The 24,040-nt window shown below is 45.9% G+C and overlaps 1 protein-coding gene across 1 annotated transcript in view; it reads right to left on the bottom strand.

Moving 5' to 3' along the window:
* Window positions 1–2,699: 2,699 nt before the first annotated feature.
* The window catches only part of BFSP2 (beaded filament structural protein 2), a 143,628-nt gene continuing 122,287 nt past the window's right edge, over window positions 2,700–24,040 (bottom strand). The window contains exon 7 of the mRNA XM_044295310.1: window positions 2,700–2,822. Coding sequence (XP_044151245.1) covers window positions 2,819–2,822 — 4 coding nt within the window. The 3' untranslated portion in view covers window positions 2,700–2,818. The remainder of the gene's footprint in view (window positions 2,823–24,040) is intronic.

Genomic DNA, 24,040 nt, shown 5'->3' with positions numbered 1-24,040 from the left:
ATATCTTGGCAAAAGACAACTTTTCCCATTTTTTTTATACAAAGTTGGCATTTGACCAAGATATTTATCTCACCCAGCATGGGTATATGTAAAATGACACTCCAAAACACATTCCCCAACTTAATCTGAGTACGGCGATACCACATGTGTGACACTTTTTTGCAGCCTAGATGCGCAAAGGGGCCCAAATTCCTTTTAGGAGGGCATTTTTAGACATTTGGATCCCAGACTTCTTCTCACGCTTTAGGGCCCCTAAAAAGACGCCCTAAAAACCCCACATGTGACCCCATTTTGGAAAGAAGACACCCCAAGGTATTCAATGAGGGGCATGGCGAGTTCATAGACATTTTTTTTTATGCACCTCACGGAATACCTTGGGGTGTCTTCTTTCCGAAATGGGGTCACATGTGGGGTATTTATACTGATTTATACTGCCCTGGCATTTTAGGGGCCCTAAAGCGTGAGAAGAAGTCTGGAATCTAAATGTCTAAAAAATTTTACGCATTTGGATTCCGTGAGGGGTATGGTGAGTTCATGTGAGATTTTATTTTTTGACACAAGTTAGTGGAATATGAGACTTTGTAAGAAAAAAAAAAACTATTTCCGCTAACTTGGCCAAAAAATGTCTGAATGGAGCCTTACAGGGGAGGTGATCAATGACAGGGGGGTGATCACCCATATAGACTCCCTGATCACCCCCCTGTCATTGATCACCCCCCTGTCATTGATCACCCCCCTGTAAGGCTCCATTCAGACGTCCGTATGATTTTTACGGATCCACGGATACATGGATCGGATCCGCAAAACACATACGGACATCTGAATGGAGCCTTACAGGGGGGTGATCAATGACAGAGGGGTGATCACCCATATAGACTCCCTGATCACCCCCGTCATTGATCACCCACCTGTAAGGCTCCATTCAGACGTCCGTATGATTTTTACGGATCCACGGATACATGGATCGGATCCGCAAAACACATACGGACGTCTGAATGGAGCCTTACAGGGGGGTGATCAATGACAGGGGGGTGATCAATGACAGGGGGTGATCAGGGAGTGTATATGAGGTGATCACCCCCCTGTCATTGATCACCCCCCTGTAAGGCTCCATTCAGACGTCCTTATGTGTTTTGCGGATCCGATCCATGTATCCGTGGATCCGTAAAAATCATACGGACGTCTGAATGGAGCCTTACCAGGGGGGTGATCAATGACAGGGGGGTGATCAATGACAGGGGGTGATCAGGGAGTGTATATGAGGTGATCACCCCCCTGTAAGGCTCCATTCAGACGTCCGTATGTGTTTTGCGGATCCGATCCATGTATCCGTGGATCCGTAAAAATCATACAGACGTCTGAATGGAGCCTTACAGGGGGGTGATCAATGACAGGGGGGTGATCAATGACAGGGGGGTGATCAATGACAGGGGGTGATCAGGGAGTGTATATGAGGTGATCACCCCCCTGTAAGGCTCCATTCAGACGTCCGTATGTGTTTTGCGGATCCCATCCATGTATCCGTGGATCCGTAAAAATCATACAGACGTCTGAATGGAGCCTTACAGGGGGGTGATCAATGACGGGGGTGATCAGGGAGTCTATATGGGTGATCAGGGGTGATTAGTGGTTCATAAAGGGTTAATAAGTGACAGGGGGGGTGTAGTGTAGTGTAGTGGTGTTTGGTTTCTACTTTACTGAGCTGCCTGTGTCCTCTGGTGGTCGATCCAAACAAAAGGGACCACCAGAGGACCAGGTAGCAGGTATATTAGACGCTGTTATCAAAACAGCGTCTAATATACCTGTTAGGGATTAAAAAAATCACATCTCTAGCCTGCCAGCGAACGATCGCCGCTGGCAGGCTGGAGATCCACTCTCTTACCTTCTGTTCCTGTGAGCGCGCGCGTCTGTGTGCGCGCGTTCACAGGAAACCTCGGCTATCGCGAGATGACGCACGGATGCGTCCAGGAGGAATAAATCAACCACCTTCCGGACGCATCCGTGCGTTAGGCGGTCCGGAGGTGGTTAAGGAACAGGTAACTGTGGAGGGTCACTATTAAGGGGGCAGGCCGCTGTGGAGGTTTTTGTTAGGTGGGCGCATGGGGTGTTGTGGAGGTCAATGTTAAAGGGGCCAGCTGCTGTAAAGGTTAAAGTTAGGGGGTGGACTGCTGTGGAGGTCACATTTTAAGGAGGAGGGCCACTGTGGGGGGGGGTCAATGTTAAGGGACTGTGGAAGTCACTGTTAAGGGGGCGGGGTGCTGTAGAGGTCACTGTTATGAGGGAAACTGTCAATATATTTTAGCGACACACACAAACATTAAATGAAATAGATGAAATCCATTCTATATGCACGGCCAAAAAACTGGACCGAACTGCACCAAATTTGGCACATAGGCACATCATGTGTCTGGGAAGGTTTTAGACCTGAATCATTCTACAGAACATTTAAATGCTGCAGTCATTTGAAATAGTTCCCAACCCAGTGGAGTTATATTCGTTAGTGCCGATGAAGCCTGTAGAAGAAAATAGATCCATAAATCATTAAAAAAAGGCCAGTATACTGGTTTCTATGTGTTTATTAGTCAGTTTTCATTTTACAGGGTGAAAATATTAAAACTATGTCAAATTGCTGTCTCTTTGCTACATTGTCAAATCATGTTTCAGTCTTAAAATTTAACTTGAATACACACAAAATAAAACCCGGGCCAAATTTTGCTTATTCAAGTAGATCACAGAACCATTCCATTTCACAGGCACAAATCACTTTATATTTATCTTCAATGTAAGCTGTATGGCCGCTGGACTGTTTTATTAAACATCATCTGCAAATAGAACAAAAAGGACTGAACCATCATTGTATTATATCACATCATGCAGTTAGAAGGCAGAAAATTTAAGAGGATTCCTTACTGTTTTGACAGCACATATGGATTTCTGTTTATCCATACGCATACATACTGAACTTCAATCAAGCAGAATAATTATTCTATTTAAAAAGTCATAACAAAATCAAAATGACAAAAATTTTATAAAATCATGGTAGCTGTTTCAGCTTAAAGGGTTTGTTCCATGATAAATATCCTACATTCTTCAAACCAGTCCCTTGATATGAATACTTTTTGTAATTGCATGCATTTAAATGTGTCTGTATAACACCACCTGCTGTTTAGGTTTATTTCTCTGTCCTCTCTTCACTTTGCTGAGGTGGACACCCATGCTCACCTCCATCCTTCAATTGCCACCAGCCCTCTCTGCTGTTAGAAACTATGGCAGTTGCAGGGAAATAACTGCAGCAGAAAGGACACCTCCTGAGATGTGATAGGATCTACTGCAAAAAGGACATACGCCCTGAGAAAGGGCACACCCCCTAAGCTGCCAGGTTTAAATAAAGTTAGGAGAGCAACTAAAGCAATGAGATACAAGGCTAGTTCTGGTTGTGCTGGTTTGTTACAAAAAGATTGTCAAGTGGTGACAATCAGGCAGTGACCGGAACAAGGTGCCTGCTCGAATCATTGAGCAGGCACCATGGCTAAATGGGAGGGGGGGTACCGTGACCCCCCCCGTGTCGGTGATCACCACAAACCGCAGGTCAATTCAGACCTGCGGTTTTACCTTATGCAGCGGGCGGCGGTACAATTGGATTCCTGAGGCATCTGCGCTGCCTTCTGGTGATGAGCCTGTGAGATCCAGCCCCTTGGATCTCACAGGCCGGAAGCTGTATGAGTGATACACACTGTATTACTCATACAGCCAATGCATTCCAATACAGAACTATTGGAATGCATTGTAAAAGGGATTAGACCCCCAAAAGTTGAAGTCCCAAAGTGGGACAAAAAATAAAGTAAAAAAAAGTTGAAAAAATAAAGTTTTCCCCCAAAAATTTAAAGTTTCAAATAAAAATAAACAAAAACGTAATTTTCCCCAAATAAAGTAAAAAAAAAAATTGGTAAAAAATAGGGGGGAAAAAAGTAGACAGCTTAGGTATCGCTGCGTCCATATCGACCGGCTCTATAAACATATCCCATGACCTAACCCCTCAGATGAACACTGTAAAACATAAAAAATAAAAACTGTGCTAAATAAAAAAAATTGGTCACCTTACATCACAAAAAGTACAACAGTAAGCGATCAAAAAGGCGTATGCCCACCAAAATAGCACCAATCTAACCGTCACCTCATCCCGCAAAAAATTAGCCGCTACCTAAGACAATCACCCTAAAAATAAAAATAAACTATGGCTCAGAATATGGAGACACTAAAACATATTTTTTTTTTAAAAAAAGTATACATATTAGGTATCGCCGCGTCTGTAATAACCTGCTCTATAAAAATATTACATGACCTAACCCCTCAGATGAACACCATAAAAAAAAAAAAAACGGTGTAAAAAAAGCTTTTTTTGTCATCTTACATCACACAAGGTGTAATAGTAAGCGATCAAAAAGTCATATGCACCCCAAAATAGTGCCAGTCGAACCATCATCTCATCCCACAAAAAATGAGACCCTACCTAAGATAATCGCCAGAAAACTGAAAAAACGATGGCTCTCAGACTATGGAGACACTAAAACATGATTTCTTTTTGTTTCAAAAATGAAATCATTGTGTAAAACTTACATAAATAAAAAAAATAGTATACATATTAGGTATCGCCGCATCTGTGACAACCTGCTCTATAAAAATACCACATGATCTAACCTGTCAGATGAATGTTGTAGATAACAAAAAAAACTGTGCCAAAACAGCTATTTCTTGTTACCTTGCCTCACAAAAAGTGTAATATAGAGCAACCAAAAATCATATGTACCCTAAACTAGTACCAAGAAAACTTCCACCCTATCCCGTAGTTTCTAAAATGGGGTAGCTTTTGGGGAGTTTCTACTCTAGGGGTGCATCAGGGGGGCTTCAAATGGGACATGGTGTCAAAAAACCAGTCCAGCAAAATCTGCCTTCCAAAAACCATATGGCATTCCTTTCCTTCTGTGCCCTGCCGTGTGCCCGTACAGCAGTTTACGACCACATATGGGGTGTTTCTGTAAACCACAGAATCAGGGCCATAAATATTGAGTTTGGTTTGGCTGTTAACTAGGGATGAGCGAACTCGAACTGTATAGTTCGGGTTCGTACCGAATTTTGGGGTGTCCGTGACACGGACCCGAACCCGGACATTTTCGTAAAAGTCCGGGTTCGGGTTCGGTGTTCGTCGCTTTCTTGGCGCTTTTGTGACGCTTTCTTGGCGCTTTTTGAAAGGCTGCAAAGCAGCCAATCAACAAGCGTCATACTACTTGCCCCAAGAGGCCATCACAGCCATGCCTACTATTGGCATGGCTGTGATTGGCCAGAGCACCATGTGACCCAGCCTCTATTTAAGCTGGAGTCACATAGCGCCGCCCGTCACTCTGCTCTGATTAGCGTAGGGAGAGGTTGCGGCTGCGACAGTAGGGCGAGATTAGGCAGATTAACTCCTCCAAAGGACTTGATTAACTGATCGATCTGCAGCTGTGGATCATTGAGCTGCTGATCCTCAATTGCTCACTGTTTTTAGGCTGCCCAGACCGTTTGTCAGTCACATTTTTCTGGGGTGATCGGCGGCCATTTTGTGTCTTGTGGTGCGCCAGCACAAGCTGCGACCAAGTGCATTTAACCCTCAATGGTGTGGTTGTTTTTTGGCTAAAGCCTACATCAGGGTGAAGCTGTCACACCAAGTGCATTTAACCAGCAATAGTCTGTTCATTTTTTGGCCATATACAAAATCAGGGGCAAGCTGCGCCTGTCACCAAGTGCATTTAACCCTCAATGGTGTGGTTGTTTTTTGGCTAAAGCCTACATCAGGGTGAAGCTGTCACACCAAGTGCATTTAACCAGCAATAGTCTGTTCATTTTTTGGCCATATACAAAATCAGGGGCAAGCTGCGCCTGTCACCAAGTGCATTTAACCCTCAATGGTGTGGTTGTTTTTTGGCTAAAGCCTACATCAGGGTGAAGCTGTCACACCAAGTGCATTTAACCAGCAATAGTCTGTTCATTTTTTGGCCATATACAAAATCAGGGGCAAGCTGCGCCTGTCACCAAGTGCATTTAACCCTCAATGGTGTGGTTGTTTTTTGGCTAAAGCCTACATCAGGGTGAAGCTGTCACACCAAGTGCATTTAACCAGCAATAGTCTGTTCATTTTTTGGCCATATACAAAATCAGGGGCAAGCTGCGCCTGTCACCAAGTGCATTTAACCCTCAATGGTGTGGTTGTTTTCTGGCTAAAGCCTACATCAGGGTGAAGCTGTCACACCAAGTGCATTTAACCAGCAATAGTCTGTTTATTTTTTGGCCATATACTACATCAGGGGCAAGCTGCGCCCGTCACCAAGTGCATTTAACCCTCAGTAGTGTGGTTGGTCAAGCTGTGACACCAAGTGCATTTAACCAGCAATAGTCTGTTCATTTTTTGGCCATATACTACATCAGGGGCAAGCTGCGCCCGTCACCAAGTGCATTTAACCAGCAATAGTGTGGTTATTTTTTGGCCATATCCCAGTCTAATTCTGTCACTAAATCCATACCGGTCACCCAGCGCCTAAATACTAGGCCTCAAATTTATATCCCGCTAAATCTCTCGTTACCGCTGTCCTGTTGTAGCTGGGAAAGTAATTTAGTGTCCGTCAAAGCACATTTTTTGTTCTGGGTTGAAGTACAATTCCCAATTTAGCAATTTCATAATTTAGTGGTTTCTGCTATATCAGAGCTATTTGAAATCTATCCCTAAAAGGGTATATAATATTCAAGGTGCACATTGGGTCATTCAGAATAACTTCACACACACCCGCTACTGTGTATTTTCAAGTCTAATTCTGTCACTAAACCCATACCTGTCACCCAGCGCCTAAATACTAGGCCTCAAATTTATATCCTGCTAAATCTCTCGTTACCGCTGTCCTGTTGTAGCTGGGAAAGTTATTTAGTGTCCGTCAAAGCACATTTTTTGTTCTGGGTTGAAGTACAATTCCCAATTTAGCAATTTCATAATTTAGTGGTTTCTGCTATATCAGAGCTATTTGAAATCTATCCCTAAAAGGGTATATAATATTCAAGGTGCACATTGGGTCATTCAGAATAACTTCACACACACCCGCTACTGTGTATTTTCAAGTCTAATTCTGTCACTAAACCCATACCTGTCACCCAGCGCCTAAATACTAGGCCTCAAATTTATATCCTGCTAAATCTCTCGTTACCGCTGTCCTGTTGTAGCTGGGAAAGTTATTTAGTGTCCGTCAAAGCACATTTTTTGTTCTGGGTTGAAATACAATTCCCAATTTAGCAATTTCATAATTTAGTGGTTTCTGCTATATCAGAGCTATTTGAAATCTATCCCTAAAAGGGTAGATCATATTGAAGGTGCACATAGGGTCATTCAGAATAACTTCACACACACCCGCTACTGTGTATTTCCAAGTCTAATTCTGTCACTAAACCCATACCTGTCACCCAGCGCCTAAATACTAGGCCTCAAATTTATATCCCGCTAAATCTCTCGTTACCGCTGTCCTGTTGTAGCTGGGAAAGTTATTTAGTGTCCGTCAAAGCACATTTTTTGTTCTGGGTTGAAGTACAATTCCCAATTTAGCAATTTCATAATTTAGTGGTTTCTGCTATATCAGAGCTATTTGAAATCTATCCCTAAAAGGGTATATAATATTCAAGGTGCACATTGGGTCATTCAGAATAACTTCACACACACCCGCTACTGTGTATTTCCAAGTCTAATTCTGTCACTAAACCCATACCTGTCACCCAGCGCCTAAATACTAGGCCTCAAATTTATATCCTGCTAAATCTCTCGTTACCGCTGTACTGTTGTTGCTTGGAAAGATATTTAGTGTCCGTCAAAGCACATTTTTTGTTCTGGGTTGAAGTACAATTCCCAATTTAGCAATTTCATAATTTAGTGGTTTCTGCTATATCAGAGCTATTTGAAATCTATCCCTAAAAGGGTATATAATATTCAAGGTGCACATTGGGTCATTCAGAATAACTTCACACACACCCGCTACTGTGTATTTTCAAGTCTAATTCTGTCACTAAACCCATACCTGTCACCCAGCGCCTAAATACTAGGCCTCAAATTTATATCCTGCTAAATCTCTCGTTACCGCTGTCCTGTTGTAGCTGGGAAAGTTATTTAGTGTCCGTCAAAGCACATTTTTTGTTCTGGGTTGAAATACAATTCCCAATTTAGCAATTTCATAATTTAGTGGTTTCTGCTATATCAGAGCTATTTGAAATCTATCCCTAAAAGGGTAGATCATATTGAAGGTGCACATAGGGTCATTCAGAATAACTTCACACACACCCGCTACTGTGTATTTCCAAGTCTAATTCTGTCACTAAACCCATACCTGTCACCCAGCGCCTAAATACTAGGCCTCAAATTTATATCCCGCTAAATCTCTCGTTACCGCTGTCCTGTTGTAGCTGGGAAAGTTATTTAGTGTCCGTCAAAGCACATTTTTTGTTCTGGGTTGAAGTACAATTCCCAATTTAGCAATTTCATAATTTAGTGGTTTCTGCTATATCAGAGCTATTTGAAATCTATCCCTAAAAGGGTATATAATATTCAAGGTGCACATTGGGTCATTCAGAATAACTTCACACACACCCGCTACTGTGTATTTCCAAGTCTAATTCTGTCACTAAACCCATACCTGTCACCCAGCGCCTAAATACTAGGCCTCAAATTTATATCCTGCTAAATCTCTCGTTACCGCTGTACTGTTGTTGCTTGGAAAGATATTTAGTGTCCGTCAAAGCACATTTTTTGTTCTGGGTTGAAGTACAATTCCCAATTTAGCAATTTCATAATTTAGTGGTTTCTGCTATATCAGAGCTATTTGAAATCTATCCCTAAAAGGGTATATAATATTCAAGGTGCACATTGGGTCATTCAGAATAACTTCACACACACCCGCTACTGTGTATTTTCAAGTCTAATTCTGTCACTAAACCCATACCTGTCACCCAGCGCCTAAATACTAGGCCTCAAATTTATATCCTGCTAAATCTCTCGTTACCGCTGTACTGTTGTTGCTGGGCAAGATATTTAGTGTCCGTCAAAGCACATTTTTTGTTCTGGGTTGAAGTACAATTCCCAATTTAGCAATTTCATAATTTAGTGGTTTCTGCTATATCAGAGCTATTTGAAATCTATCCCTAAAAGGGTATATAATATTCAAGGTGCACATTGGGTCATTCAGAATAACTTCACACACACCCGCTACTGTGTATTTCCAAGTCTAATTCTGTCACTAAACCCATACCTGTCACCCAGCGCCTAAATACTAGGCCTCAAATTTATATCCTGCTAAATCTCTCGTTACCGCTGTACTGTTGTTGCTGGGCAAGATATTTAGTGTCCGTCAAAGCACATTTTTTGTTCTGGGTTGAAATACAATTCCCAATTTAGCAATTTCATAATTTAGTGGTTCCTGCTATATCAGAGCTATTTGAAATCTATCCCAAAAAGGGTATATAATATTCAAGGTGCACATAGGGTCATTCAGAATAACTTCACACACACGCTTCTGTGCATTTCCAAGTCTAATTCTGTCACTAAATCCATACCGGTCACCCAGCGCCTAAATACTAGGCCTCAAATTTATATCCCGCTGAATTTGAATACAATACATTGGGCCAAATAATATATTTGTTGTTGTGGTGAACCATAACAATGAGAAAAACATCTAGTAAGGGACGCGGACGTGGACATGGTCGTGGTGGTGTTAGTGGACCCTCTGGTGCTGGGAGAGGACGTGGCCGTTCTGCCACATCCACACGTCCTAGTGTACCAACTACCTCAGGTCCCAGTAGCCGCCAGAATTTACAGCGATATATGGTGGGGCCCAATGCCGTTCTAAGGATGGTAAGGCCTGAGCAGGTACAGGCATTAGTCAATTGGGTGGCCGACAGTGGATCCAGCACGTTCACATTATCTCCCACCCAGTCTTCTGCAGAAAGCGCACAGATGGCGCCTGAAAACCAACCCCATCAGTCTGTCACATCACCCCCATGCATACCAGGGAAACTGTCTCAGCCTCAAGTTATGCAGCAGTCTCTTATGCTGTTTGAAGACTCCGCTGGCAGGGTTTCCCAAGGGCATCCACCTAGCCCTTCCCCAGCGGTGAAAGACATAGAATGCACTGACGCACAACCACTTATGTTTCCTGATGATGAGGACATGGGAATACCACCTCAGCATGTCTCTGATGATGACGAAACACAGGTGCCAACTGCTGCGTCTTTCTGCAGTGTGCAGACTGAACAGGAGGTCAGGGATCAAGACTGGGTGGAAGACGATGCAGGGGACGATGAGGTCCTAGACCCCACATGGAATGAAGGTCGTGCCACTGACTTTCACAGTTCGGAGGAAGAGGCAGTGGTGAGACCGAGCCAACAGCGTAGCAAAAGAGGGAGCAGTGGGCAAAAGCAGAACACCCGCCGCCAAGAGACTCCGCCTGCTACTGACCGCCGCCATCTGGGACCGAGCACCCCAAAGGCAGCTTCAAGGAGTTCCCTGGCATGGCACTTCTTCAAACAATGTGCTGACGACAAGACCCGAGTGGTTTGCACGCTGTGCCATCAGAGCCTGAAGCGAGGCATTAACGTTCTGAACCTGAGCACAACCTGCATGACCAGGCACCTGCATGCAAAGCATGAACTGCAGTGGAGTAAACACCTTAAAACCAAGGAAGTCACTCAGGCTCCCCCTGCTACCTCTTCTGCTGCTGCCGCCTCGGCCTATTCTGCTGCTGCCGCCTCGGCCTCTTCCTCCGCCTCTGGAGGAACGTTGGCACCTGCCGCCCAGCAAACAGGGGATGTACCACCAACACCACCACCACCACCTCCGTCACCAAGCGTCTCAACCATGTCACACGCCAGCGTTCAGCTCTCCATCTCACAAACATTTGATAGAAAGCGTAAATTCCCACCTAGCCACCCTCGATCCCTGGCCCTGAATGCCAGCATTTCTAAACTACTGGCCTATGAAATGCTGTCATTTAGGCTGGTGGACACAGACAGCTTCAAACAGCTCATGTCGCTTGCTGTCCCACAGTATGTTGTTCCCAGCCGGCACTACTTCTCCAAGAGAGCCGTGCCTTCCCTGCACAACCAAGTATCCGATAAAATCAAGTGTGCACTGCGCAACGCCATCTGTAGCAAGGTCCACCTAACCACAGATACGTGGACCAGTAAGCACGGCCAGGGACGCTATATCTCCCTAACTGCACACTGGGTAAATGTAGTGGCAGCTGGGCCCCAGGCGGAGAGCTGTTTGGCGCACGTCCTTCCGCCGCCAAGGATCGCAGGGCAACATTCTTTGCCTCCTGTTGCCACCTCCTCCTTCTCGGCTTCCTCCTCCTCTTCTTCCACCTGCTCATCCAGTCAGCCACACACCTTCACCACCAACTTCAGCACAGCCCGGGGTAAACGTCAGCAGGCCATTCTGAAACTCATATGTTTGGGGGACAGGCCCCACACCGCACAGGAGTTGTGGCGGGGTATTGAACAACAGACCGACGAGTGGTTGCTGCCGGTGAGCCTCAAGCCCGGCCTGGTGGTGTGTGATAATGGGCGAAATCTCGTTGCAGCTCTGGGACTAGCCAATTTGACGCACATCCCTTGCTTGGCGCATGTGCTGAATTTGGTGGTGCAGAAGTTCATTCACAACTACCCCGACATGTCAGAGCTGCTGCATAAAGTGCGGGCCGTCTGTTCGCGCTTCCGGCGTTCACATCCTGCCGCTGCTCGCCTGTCTGCGCTACAGCGTAACTTCGGCCTTCCCGCTCACCGCCTCATATGCGACGTGCCCACCAGGTGGAACTCCACCTTGCACATGCTGGACAGACTGTGCGAGCAGCAGCAGGCCATAGTGGAGTTTCAGCTGCAGCACGCACGGGTCAGTCGCACTACAGAACAGCACCACTTCACCACCAATGACTGGGCCTCCATGCGAGACCTGTGTGCCCTGTTGCGCTGTTTCGAGTACTCCACCAACATGGCCAGTGGCGATGACACCGTTATCAGCGTTACAATACCACTTCTATGTCTCCTTGAGAAAACACTTAGGGCGATGATGGAAGAGGAGGTGGCCCAGGAGGAGGAGGAGGAGGAGGAAGAGGGGTCATTTTTAGCACTTTCAGGCCAGTCTCTTCGAAGTGACTCAGAGGGAGGTTTTTGGCAACAGCAGAGGCCAGGTACAAATGTGGCCAGCCAGGGCCCACTACTGGAGGACGAGGAGGACGAGGATGAGGAGGAGGTGGAGGAGGATGAGGATGAAGCATGGTCACAGCGGGGTGGCACCCAACGCAGCTCGGGTCCATCACTGGTGCGTGGCTGGGGGGAAAGGCAGGACGATGACGATACGCCTCCCACAGAGGACAGCTTGTCCTTACCCCTGGGCAGCCTGGCACACATGAGCGACTACATGCTGCAGTGCCTGCGCAACGACAGCAGAGTTGCCCACATTTTAACCTGTGCGGACTACTGGGTTGCCACCCTGCTGGATCCACGCTACAAAGACAATGTGCCCACCTTACTTCCTGCACTGGAGCGTGATAGGAAGATGCGCGAGTACAAGCGCACGTTGGTAGACGCGCTACTGAGAGCATTCCCAAATGTCACAGGGGAACAAGTGGAAGCCCAAGGCCAAGGCAGAGGAGGAGCAAGAGGTCGCCAAGGCAGCTGTGTCACGGCCAGCTCCTCTGAGGGCAGGGTTAGCATGGCAGAGATGTGGAAAACTTTTGTCAACACGCCACAGCTAACTGCACCACCACCTGATACGCAACGTGTTAGCAGGAGGCAACATTTCACTAACATGGTGGAACAGTACGTGTGCACACCCCTCCACGTACTGACTGATGGTTCGGCCCCATTCAACTTCTGGGTCTCTAAATTGTCCACGTGGCCAGAGCTAGCCTTTTATGCCTTGGAGGTGCTGGCCTGCCCGGCAGCCAGCGTTTTGTCTGAACGTGTATTCAGCACGGCAGGGGGCGTCATTACAGACAAACGCAGCCGCCTGTCTACAGCCAATGTGGACAAGCTGACGTTCATAAAAATGAACCAGGCATGGATCCCACAGGACCTGTCCGTCCCTTGTCCAGATTAGACATTAACTACCTCCCCATAACCATATATTATTGGACTCCAGGGCACTTCCTCATTCAATCCTATTTTTATTTTCATTTTACCATTATATTGCAAGGCTACCCAAAGTTGAATGAACCTCTCCTCTGCCTGTGTGCTAGGCCTAAATATATGCCAATGGATTGTTGCAGTGGTGGCTGACGTGAAGCCTCATTCTCTGCTATGACATGCAGACTGATTCTCTGGTGACATGAAGCCAGATTGTCTGTTACGGGACCTCTCTCCTCTGCCTGGGTGCTGGGCCTGAATTTATGACAATGGACTGTTGCAGTGGTGGCTGACGTGAAGCCTGATTCTCTGCTATGACATGCAGACTGATTCTCTGCTGACATGAAGCCAGATCCTCTGTTGCGGGACCTCTCTCCTCTGCCTGGGTGCTGGGCCTAAATTTATGAAAATGGACTGTTGCAGTGGTGGGTGACGTGAAGCCTCATTCTCTGCTATGACATGCAGACTGATTCTCTGCTGACATGAAGCCAGATTGTCTGTTACGGGACCTCTCTCCTCTGCCTGGGTGCTGGGCCTAAATATCTGACAATGGACTGTTGCATTGGTGGCTGACGTGAAGCCTGATTCTCTGCTATGATATGAAGACTGATTCTCTGCTGACATGAAGCCAGATTGTCTGTTACGGGACCTCTCTCCTCTGCCTGTGTGCTAGGCCTAAATATATGCCAATGGATTGTTGCAGTGGTGGCTGACGTGAAGCCTGATTCTCTGCTATGACATGCAGACTAATTCTCTGCTGACATGAAGCCAGATTGTCTGTTACGGGACCTCTCTCCTCTGCCTGGGTGCTGGGCCTAAATTTATGACAATGGACTGTTGCAGTGGTGGCTGACGTGAAGCCTGATTCTCTGCTATGACATGCAGACTGATTCTCTGCTGACATGAAGCCAGATCCTCTGTTACGGGACCTCTCTCCTCTGCCTGGGTGCTGGGCCTAAATTTATGAAAATGGACTGTTGCAGTGGTGGGTGACGTGAAGCCTCATTCTCTGCTATGACATGCAGACTGATTCTCTGCTGACATGAAGCCAGATTGTCTGTTACGGGACCTCTCTCCTCTGCCTGGGTGCTGGGCCTGAATTTATGACAATGGACTGTTGCAGTGGTGGCTGACGTGAAGCCTGATTCTCTGCTATGACATGCAGACTAATTCTCTGCTGACATGAAGCCAGATTGTCTGTTACGGGACCTCTCTCCTCTGCCTGGGTGCTGGGCCTAAATTTATGAAAATGGACTCTTACAGTGGTGGGTGACGTGAAGCCTGATTCTCTGCTATGACATGAAGACTGATTCTCTGCTGACATGAAGCCAGATCCTCTGTTACGGGACCTCTCTCCTCTGCCTGGGTGCTGGGCCTAAATATCTGACAATGGACTGTTGCATTGGTGGCTGACGTGAAGCCTGATTCTCTGCTATGATATGAAGACTGATTCTCTGCTGACATGAAGCCAGATTGTCTGTTACGGGACCTCTCTCCTCTGCCTGTGTGCTAGGCCTAAATATATGCCAATGGATTGTTGCAGTGGTGGCTGACGTGAAGCCTGATTCTCTGCTATGACATGCAGACTGATTCTCTGGTGACATGAAGCCAGATCCTCTGTTACGGGACCTCTCTCCTCTGCCTGGGTGCTGGGCCTAAATTTATGAAAATGGACTGTTGCAGTGGTGGGTGACGTGAAGCCTGATTCTCTGCTATGACATGCAGACTGATTCTCTGGTGACATGAAGCCAGATCCTCTGTTACGGGACCTCTCTCCTCTGCCTGGGTGCTGGGCCTAAATATCTGACAATGGACTGTTGCATTGGTGGCTGACGTGAAGCCTGATTCTCTGCTATGACATGCAGACTAATTCTCTGCTGACATGAAGCCAGATTGTCTGTTACGGGACCTCTCTCCTCTGCCTGGGTGCTGGGCCTAAATTTATGAAAATGGACTGTTGCAGTGGTGGGTGACGTGAAGCCTGATTCTCTGCTATGACATGAAGACTGATTCTCTCCTGACATGAAGCCAGATTGTCTGTTACGGGACCTCTCTCCTCTGCCTGGGTGCTGGGCCTAAATTTATGAAAATGGACTGTTACAGTGGTGGGTGACGTGAAGCCTGATTCTCTGCTATGATATGAAGACTGATTCTCTGCTGACATGAAGCCAGATTGTCTGTTACGGGACCTCTCTCCTCTGCCTGGGTGCTGGGCCTAAATTTATGAAAATGGACTCTTACAGTGGTGGGTGACGTGAAGCCTGATTCTCTGCTATGACATGAAGACTGATTCTCTGCTGACATGAAGCCAGATTGTCTGTTACGGGACCTCTCTCCTCTGCCTGGGTGCCGGGGCCTAAATATCTGAGAATGGACTGTTCCAGTGGTGGGTGACGGGAAGCCAGATTCTCTGCTATGGAACCTCTCTCCAATTGATTTTGGTTAATTTTTATTTATTTAATTTTTATTTTAATTAATTTCCCTATCCACATTTGTTTGCAGGGGATTTACCTACATGTTGCTGCCTTTTGCAGCCCTCTAGCCCTTTCCTGGGCTGTTTTACAGCCGTTTTAGTGCCGAAAAGTTCGGGTCCCCATTGACTTCAATGGGGTTCGGGTTCGGGACGAAGTTCGGATCGGGTTCGGATCCCGAACCCGAACATTTCCGGGATGTTCGGCCGAACTTCTCGAACCCGAACATCCAGGTGTTCGCTCAACTCTACTGTTAACCCTTGCTTTGTAACTGGAAAAAATGGATTAAAATGGAAAATGTACCAAAAAATTTAAATTCTGAAATTTCATCTCTATTTGCCAATAACTCTTGTGGAACACCTAAAGGGTTAACAACATTTGTAAAATCAGTTTTGAATACCTTGAGGGGTGTAGGTTCTTACATGTGGTCTCTTCTATGGCGTTTCTACTCTAGGGGTGCATCAGGGGGGCTTCAAATGGGACATGGTGTCGAAAAAAACAGTCTATCAAAATCTGCCTTCCAAAAACCATATGGCATTCCTTTCCTTCTGTGCCCTGTCGTGTGCCCGTACAGCAGTTTACGACCACATATGGGGTGTTTCTGTAAACTACAGAATCAGGGACATGAATATTGAGTTTTGTTTGGCTGTTAACCCTTGCTTTGTAACTTGAAAAAAAATATTAAAATTGAAAATCTGCCAAAAAAGTAAAATTTCTTGTAGGTATTACTAGGTATTATAGAAGTACAGAAATTGAAACTTGGAAATTAGCAAATTTTATAAATACAAATGATTTTCTTTTTACTCCATTTTACCAGTGTCATGAAGTACAATATGTGACGAAAAAACAATCTCAGAATGGCCTGGATAAGTCAAAGTGTTTTAAAGTTATCACCACTTAGTGACACTGGTCAGATTTGCAAAAAATTGCCTGGTCCTTAAGGTGAAATAAGGCTGTGTCCTTAAGGAGTTAAGACTGATCAGGATCCTGATCAGTCTTACTAATGCCATCAGTTGGCATACGTTTTTGCGGATCCGGCAGGCAGTTCCGGCGACGCAACTGCTTGCCGGATCACTCTCCAGCAAGTGTGAAAGTAGCCTTACAGTACATACACAAACTTAGTATGGGACCATGCTGTATCCATGTGTGCCTCAAATTTCATATGAAGGCATAGAAGTTTTTTTTCTCACAGAATCTGTATTAAAGAGGTTGCTGCCAAAATCAAAAAATGTTCAGGTGCTCCTAACGCCCCTCACAATTTATATTCAGGTATATGCCCCCAATGCCTGTTTTTTCATGTCTGAGCTTTCCCTCCCCCTGTCTTGGTATCAGACTATCCTTGCAGACAGATGCACAACTACCATACTGGCAGACCATGCTATTGCTATGGGGCCCAGGGCAAGAGGGGGCACAGTTGGGATTATCTCCTCTTCTACTGGAGTTGAAAACTTGGTCAGGATTCTACCCTCTAAAGACACGACTTTTAGCAAGCAAGGCAGTGGAAGAAATGGCCCAAGGGTCATTAAAAGGGGATTAGGCAGAAACCCTTCTGTCCTGTGTGGGTGGCCTGGTTTGATCCTTGCTATAGTAACATAGTACATAAGGCCAATAAAATGACATTTGTCCATTCAGTTCGGCCTGTTATCCTGCAAGTTGATCCAGAGGAAGGCAAAAAAAAAAAAAAAACTGTAAGGTAGAAGCCAATTTTCCCCACTTTAGGGGAATTAAAAATTCCTTCCCGACTCCAATCAGGCAATCAGACTAACTCCCTGGATCAACGACCCCCTAGTAGCTATAGCCTATAATATTATTACGCTCCAGAAATACATCCAGGCCCCTCTTGAATTCCTTTATTGTACTCACCATCACCACCTCCTGAGGCAGAGAGTTCTATAGTCTCACTGCTCTTACTGTAAAGAATCCTTTTCTATGTTTGTGTACAAACCTTCTTTCCTCCAGACGCAGAGGATGTCCCCTCGTCACAGTCACAGCCCTGGGGATAAATAGATGATGGGATAGATCTCTGTACTGACCCCTGATATATTTATACATATTAATTAGATCTCCCATCAGTCGTCTTTTTTCTAAAGTGAATAACTCTAATTTTGATAATCTTTCAGGGTACTGTAGTTGCCCCATTCCAGTTATTACTTTAGTTGCCCTCCTCTGGACCCTCTCCAGCTCTGCTATGTCTGCCTTGTTTACAGGAGCCCAGAACTGTACACAGTACTCCATGTGTGGTCTGACTAGCGATTTGTAAAGTGGTATGGGGCAACTACAGCTTTTTTTTAACAGTTTTTGCAGCTTAGTTTGCTGTTTATTAAAATTCCTAGATCCTTTTCAATGTCAGTGTTACCGAGTGTTTTACCATTTAGTATGTACGGGTGACTTGCATTATTCCTTCCCATGTGCATAACTTTACATTTGTCAGTGTTAAACCTCATCTGCCACTTATCTGCCCAAGCCTCCAATCTATCCAGATCCATCTGTAGTAGTTGTCAGAGATGGTGATGCAGAAAACTAGAAGACAACAAATAAAGATCCGACTGACTTGATCCCAAACTAAGGAACATAAGGGTGAGCCCTGTAAAAGCCCTAGCCCTGGGGGCATGGCTAACGGCCGACATGAGCGGTCGCACCTGATCTGAGCTCCGGCTCCCGTTTATAATCCTGAGCCATCCTGAGTGGTAAAGCAGCTTCGTGGATCGTTTAAACGGTGTACAACAGCTTGGATCCTTATTACAGCCGGTGATGGGACCCAGTAAAGCTCAAGCCGCTGCTGAACGGCTGAAGGAATTCGCGGGCCAGGAGAATCAACATGGCGCTGCAGCAGCCGGGACGCCTCGTTCTCAGCACACCCGCGGTCAAGCGGCATTGCAGGCGGCTGCTGACGAGCCAGAGGCAGCTGAACTTACCCCGAAAGAGGCGCATGATCAGCTGATGTCGGCGATATTGGTGTGCCAAACCTCCCTCACTACAAAGATACAGGAGTTACGTGTGGATGTGGGCCTCCTCAGGCATGATGTCCAGCAACTCAGGGACAGGGTGCGGGGGACAGAGGAGAGAATCTCTGAGCTGGAGGACCTCACATGCCCATTACCTGCTAAGATACAAGCCCTGGAGGGTTCAGTCTCCTTATGGCAGCAAAAATGCGACGACCTGGAGAACAGGGCCAGGAGGAACAATGTGCGCATACTGGGCCTACCTGAGAGAACAGAGGGCAGGATCCTGCAGCATTTCTAGAGGCCTGGTTTAAGTCAACCTTCCCTGAGGACGCCATTCTCTATGGCATATGCAGTGGAGCAGGGCCCACAGGGTGCCGGCGCGCCCGCCACCTCTGGGAGCCCCACCCAGGCCGCTCCTGGCCCGCATGCTGAATTGGAAAGGACCGCGACTTGATCCTTACTCAAGCTAGGAAGATGCAAACCATCATGCACGAAAATGCCAAGGTGTCTTTGTTCCCCGATTTCTCCGCTGACCTACAGAAGAGGCGGGCGACCTTCGTTGCTGTGAAAAGGAGACTCCGGGACATGAACTTACCATATTCTATGGCATACCCCGCCAGGCTGCGGGTGGTAGATGGCGAGAGATCACTTTTTTTCATGGATCCCAAAGAGGCGGATGAATGGGTCGCAAGGAAGATGCGAAGATTGCCGCCACCTCCTTAAAGTACGGCAGCACGTCAGCAACCCACTATTATTGTACCTAGGAGACCTTAACGGTCGGTCGGGATGTATTGTGGCACATATGGGTATTGCTTAGTAACCCGCACGGGACACCGGGCTGACATTATGCTTTCAGCGTGAGTTATGCTGTTTCACTGTTCATATGCATATGAAAATAGCTGCAGGCACGACTTATATCATGCTAAGGGAGATGGTCAGATACCGGCATGTTCTGTTTTACATCTCGTGATTATGGTCCCTGATTATGCAGCCACAAGGGAGATATTACCCGATTTTTGGCATCATACTATGTTATTCAATGCTAGTTTATGGCATAGTTGGTTCATATTTATGTTGTTTTGTTATGTCTGGGCACTATATGGTATGACACAGCCAGCAGGCGGCAAAATGTATGTATTTGACATGATGGGGAGAAATATGCACAGGGGTACCTGGAGGGTTGACAGCCTTGTTTGTAGCTTGATGACACAGAAGAAATGGATGCCATCTTGTTAATGTCGTGGAATGTGAGGGGCCTGGGAGATCCGGGTAAGAGAATATCCGTGTTTGCACATGTCCGTAGATATAACCCACATTTGCTTTGCTTACAAGAGACCCACCTCACGGCCGACACGGCAGCTAGATTACAGAAACCCTGGGTACAATGGTCCAGTCACTCATTTGGTACTTCCCACTCAAGAGGAGTGTCCCTTCTTGTTAACCGCTCTATTAGATGGGAGCCGCACACGGTTGAGTCTGATACAGAAGGCAGGTATATTTTTGTGCATGTGAATAATATTCCGTTTGTCATTTTAACCATCTACTGTCCCCCTCCTGCTAATATGTCACTTCTGCAGACCGCGGCCACTTTTGCAGCTCAATACCCACATGCTAGGCTGCTGTGTCTGGGGGATTTGAACATGGTTGTGGACCCGCGGATAGACCGATTCCATGCTAATCCGGTTTCCCCGCCTTCTGGCACGCCAAGTCTGCTGGCGTCCTGGATTGTGGAGATGGGATGGTTGGACCTGTGGAGGGAGAAACATCCGGACTCCATAGAGTATTCCTGTTTCACTCCCTCCTATGGTGCAATGTCTAGGATTGATTACGTATTTGGCTCCCCTGAGGTAGTCCTGGAACTGTCAGATATCTCACATGGCCCCAGGAGTGTTCTCAGATCATGCACTGTTAATAGTGAGGCTAAATGACACACAGGAGAGGAGGTCTGGGATAAAGCTGAGAGTTCACCCTTTCTGGCTCACCCTCCTGAAGGATCAGGACAGAATTCCTGATCAGCTGCGAGTATTTCTAGAAGTACAGGAAGTGGATACGAATCCCCTGCTATTGTGGGACACCCTTAAAGCTTATCTTAGGGGATGTCTTAAGTCATCTATATCCTTTGTTAAGAGGGAAACTAGAGAGAAAGAGGACTCTCTTAATATATGTGTTAGGGAGGCTGAGGCGAGATTTGCAGAAGATCCCTCTGAGGCGAACAGGCAAGACTGGTTGCAGAAAGGCAGGATGTATTTGGTTCACTTGCATGAGAAAAGCAACCGGAAGCTGTTCTTTTATAAACAACAGGCCTTTGAGGTGGGGATAGAGCTGGGAGAGTATTGGCTCATATTGTCCATAAGAACTCGTCAGCCCCGCCGGTTCTGCGTATACAGGCCCCAAATGGCGAGGTGAGAGATTCTGTGGCAGACATCCTATCGAGCTTCGCCGACTTTTACCGTCATTTGTACCGATCACGAGCGGATCACTCAGAATTAGAACTTGAGAACTATCTAGATGAGATAGAACATCCAACCTTATCAATGGAGGACAGTAATGTGTTAGAGGAGGACATAACCATTGAGGAGATACAAGAGGCTATAGAAGACCTGGCAAATGGGAAAGCCCCTGGTCCTGATGGCCTACCATTAGAGATATACTCTAAATATGTAGATATCCTTGGGCCTCAACTTAAGGTGATGTTCCAGGAGGCTTGGAGGTTGGGCAGGTTACCTGACTCCCTGTATGAAGCAACCATAGTGGTGCTCTTAAAACCGGATAAGGATCCAGTGGACTGTGCTTCCTATCGGCCGATATCTTTGTTGAACTTAGATTATAAGATTCTGACAAAGATCTTTGCCAATAGGCTGAACAAGATGATTGCCTAGCATAATACATAGTGATCAGACTGGGTTTATACCTGGACGCTCGACCTCTAGTAATATTCGCAGGACTCAAGTCATAGCCCAAATTGGTACTCAAAATGACAGGCAGTGGGCCTTGGCCTCACTGGATACCACGAAGGCCTTTGATTCACTGGAATGGTCATATCTGATGAAAGTGATGAGGAAGTTTGGCTTTGGTCCTAGATTCATGCAATGGATCCGGATACTCTATAAAAGCCCCAGGGCCAATGTCTTAGTGAATGGTACTACCTCAGCTTATTTTAATTTACAAAGGGGTACGAGGCAGGGTTGCCCTCTCTCCCCTCTCTTGTTTGCAACTGCCATTGAACATCTGGCTCTCCGCATTCGCCGGGATCAAATATATGCGGGTGTCGAGCTCGGCGGGAGGGAGGACAGAGTGGGCCTGTACGCAGATGATCTCATATTGTTCATCAGTAGGTTGGATGTATCTTTGCCGCGGGCGATCAATATTATAGAGATGTTTGGTCGGTATTCAGGGTTACATATTAACTGGACCAAATCAGCTCTCATGCCTTTATGGAACTCTGATTGGCCCACTGATTATCATAATCTGAGGATTGTAGACCATTTTAAATATTTGGGGATTTTTATTACTAGGGAGCCGAGAGAGGCGTACGCCAAAAATATTGCCCCTTTTGAATCAGTTTTTTCTAGCAAGTTTACAGTATCGAAAACGCTGCCTATATCTATTATGGGACGGATTAACTTGATAAAAATGATCCTATTACCCAAGGGGTTATATTTGTTGGAACATGCCTGCACTCCAATACCTAGGAGCTTTTTCGCTTTCACTCCTTAATGGTCCAATTTATCTGGGGCAAAGCCAGACATAAACTAGCCTTACAAACGTTGCAACACTCCAAGATGCTAGGTGGCGCGGCACTACCAGATTTCCATTTATACTTTCTTGCGGGTCAGTTGAAATTTCTGGCTGGTTGGGTAAATGGGCAGCCCCTTATGAACATGGAATATTATCTACAACAGTATTTGGAGTTGTCCAATCTATGGCCAGTGCTAGAAGGGACTGAATCGCTGTCTGGGAAATTGTTACAGATTCAGAGGCTGGCACATCAAGTTTGGAGAGACTCCAAGTTGCGTCGTTATCAGGACTGGGCAGATGATATACCCTTGTGGGATAATCCATTGCTCCCCCACTTACAGACCATTGAGGGAACTCAAGTCTGGGTATCTTTAGGGATAACTGTGCTGCGAGACTTATATCAGAATGGTATTTTATGTTCCTTTTCCCAAATTCAGGAGAAATTTGGCTTAGAACGTACCCAATTTTTTAGATACTTGCAGATTAGGCACGCTTTGCAGGAACAGTTTAAAGACCGTAATAAGGCCATCTCCTCCTACCCCTTAATCAGAGTTATAAAGTCACAAGGGCCCAAGGGCATAATATCAGCCCTCTACAATTACCTGTTGGGATTGCGGATGTCCTCACAACCCATTCCAGCTGAAGCCAGGTGGAAGAGTAACATCCCCCATCTTACTGCAGAGGAATGCGTTGGAGGCTGTCAATTCTGTGTCCCCTTCGGTTAACAATAGACTCACACAATTGTACATGTTGCACCGTAGTTATTTAACTCCTAACAGATTGCATAAGATGGGGAGGATGCCTCAACTTACTTGCCTTAGATGTTCCTACAATAATGCTGACTTCTGGCACATGATGTGGGAATGCTCCCATATCAGATCATATTGGCGGGACATACTCAGAGTATTGTCATCATTGGGTATGGGCCCGATTCCGCTATGTCCCAAGGTATGTCTATTAGGTATATTGAATAATGACGGGTGGTCGCATTACAATAAAAAACTTCTCAGTGAATCCCTGTTTATGGTCCGCAAAGTAATAGCTCTCAAATGGATGGCAGAGGAACTTCCTACTGTGGGAATTTGGAAGAGGTTAGTGAACCAGATCATCCCATATGAAAAAGTACTATATGTGAATAGGAAGTGCCCTGACAAATTTCAGAAAGTTTGGGGTTTGTGGTGCGACTCTACTCTAACTACATCGTCTAACTCTGTGAGGTCAGTTAACCCTTGAGAGGGGTATAGTAACTAGATGTCATATATGCCTCTAGGTTTTCTCACATTCGCTTTGATGCATTGATTATCCATATTGCACTTGTGAAGGAATTGATGTAGACATTTGTATAATTGTGTACTTTTACTTTATTGTACTGTTTTGTATGATACTCAGGAATAATCTCATTATACTTGATACTGTCTGCTGTACGAGATTTTGCAGTATGCATATGTATATACCATATATGTGTCTTGTTACTCTTTTTCAATAAAACGAGTAAAAAAAAAAAAAAAATCCCTAGCCCTCTCCCTGACTTCTCAGCCCATGCAAAGATCTCTATGATAGATAATTGCATGCCCTCGTGCCTCGACTGTATGACACCTGAACACCCTATAATAGTGAGGGGACACGACCACTGGCTCCCTACACTTAATGCGGAGGGAGTCAGGGTCATGTAGGATCAAGCCAACAGGAAAACACAAATAAAGG

The sequence above is a fragment of the Bufo gargarizans genome, chromosome 5 (genome assembly GCF_014858855.1).
Source record: "Bufo gargarizans isolate SCDJY-AF-19 chromosome 5, ASM1485885v1, whole genome shotgun sequence".
Classification (NCBI taxonomy): domain Eukaryota; kingdom Metazoa; phylum Chordata; class Amphibia; order Anura; family Bufonidae; genus Bufo; species Bufo gargarizans.
The sequence above is the reverse complement of the archived record's forward strand: the minus strand, read 5'-3'. Positions and strand labels throughout refer to the sequence as shown.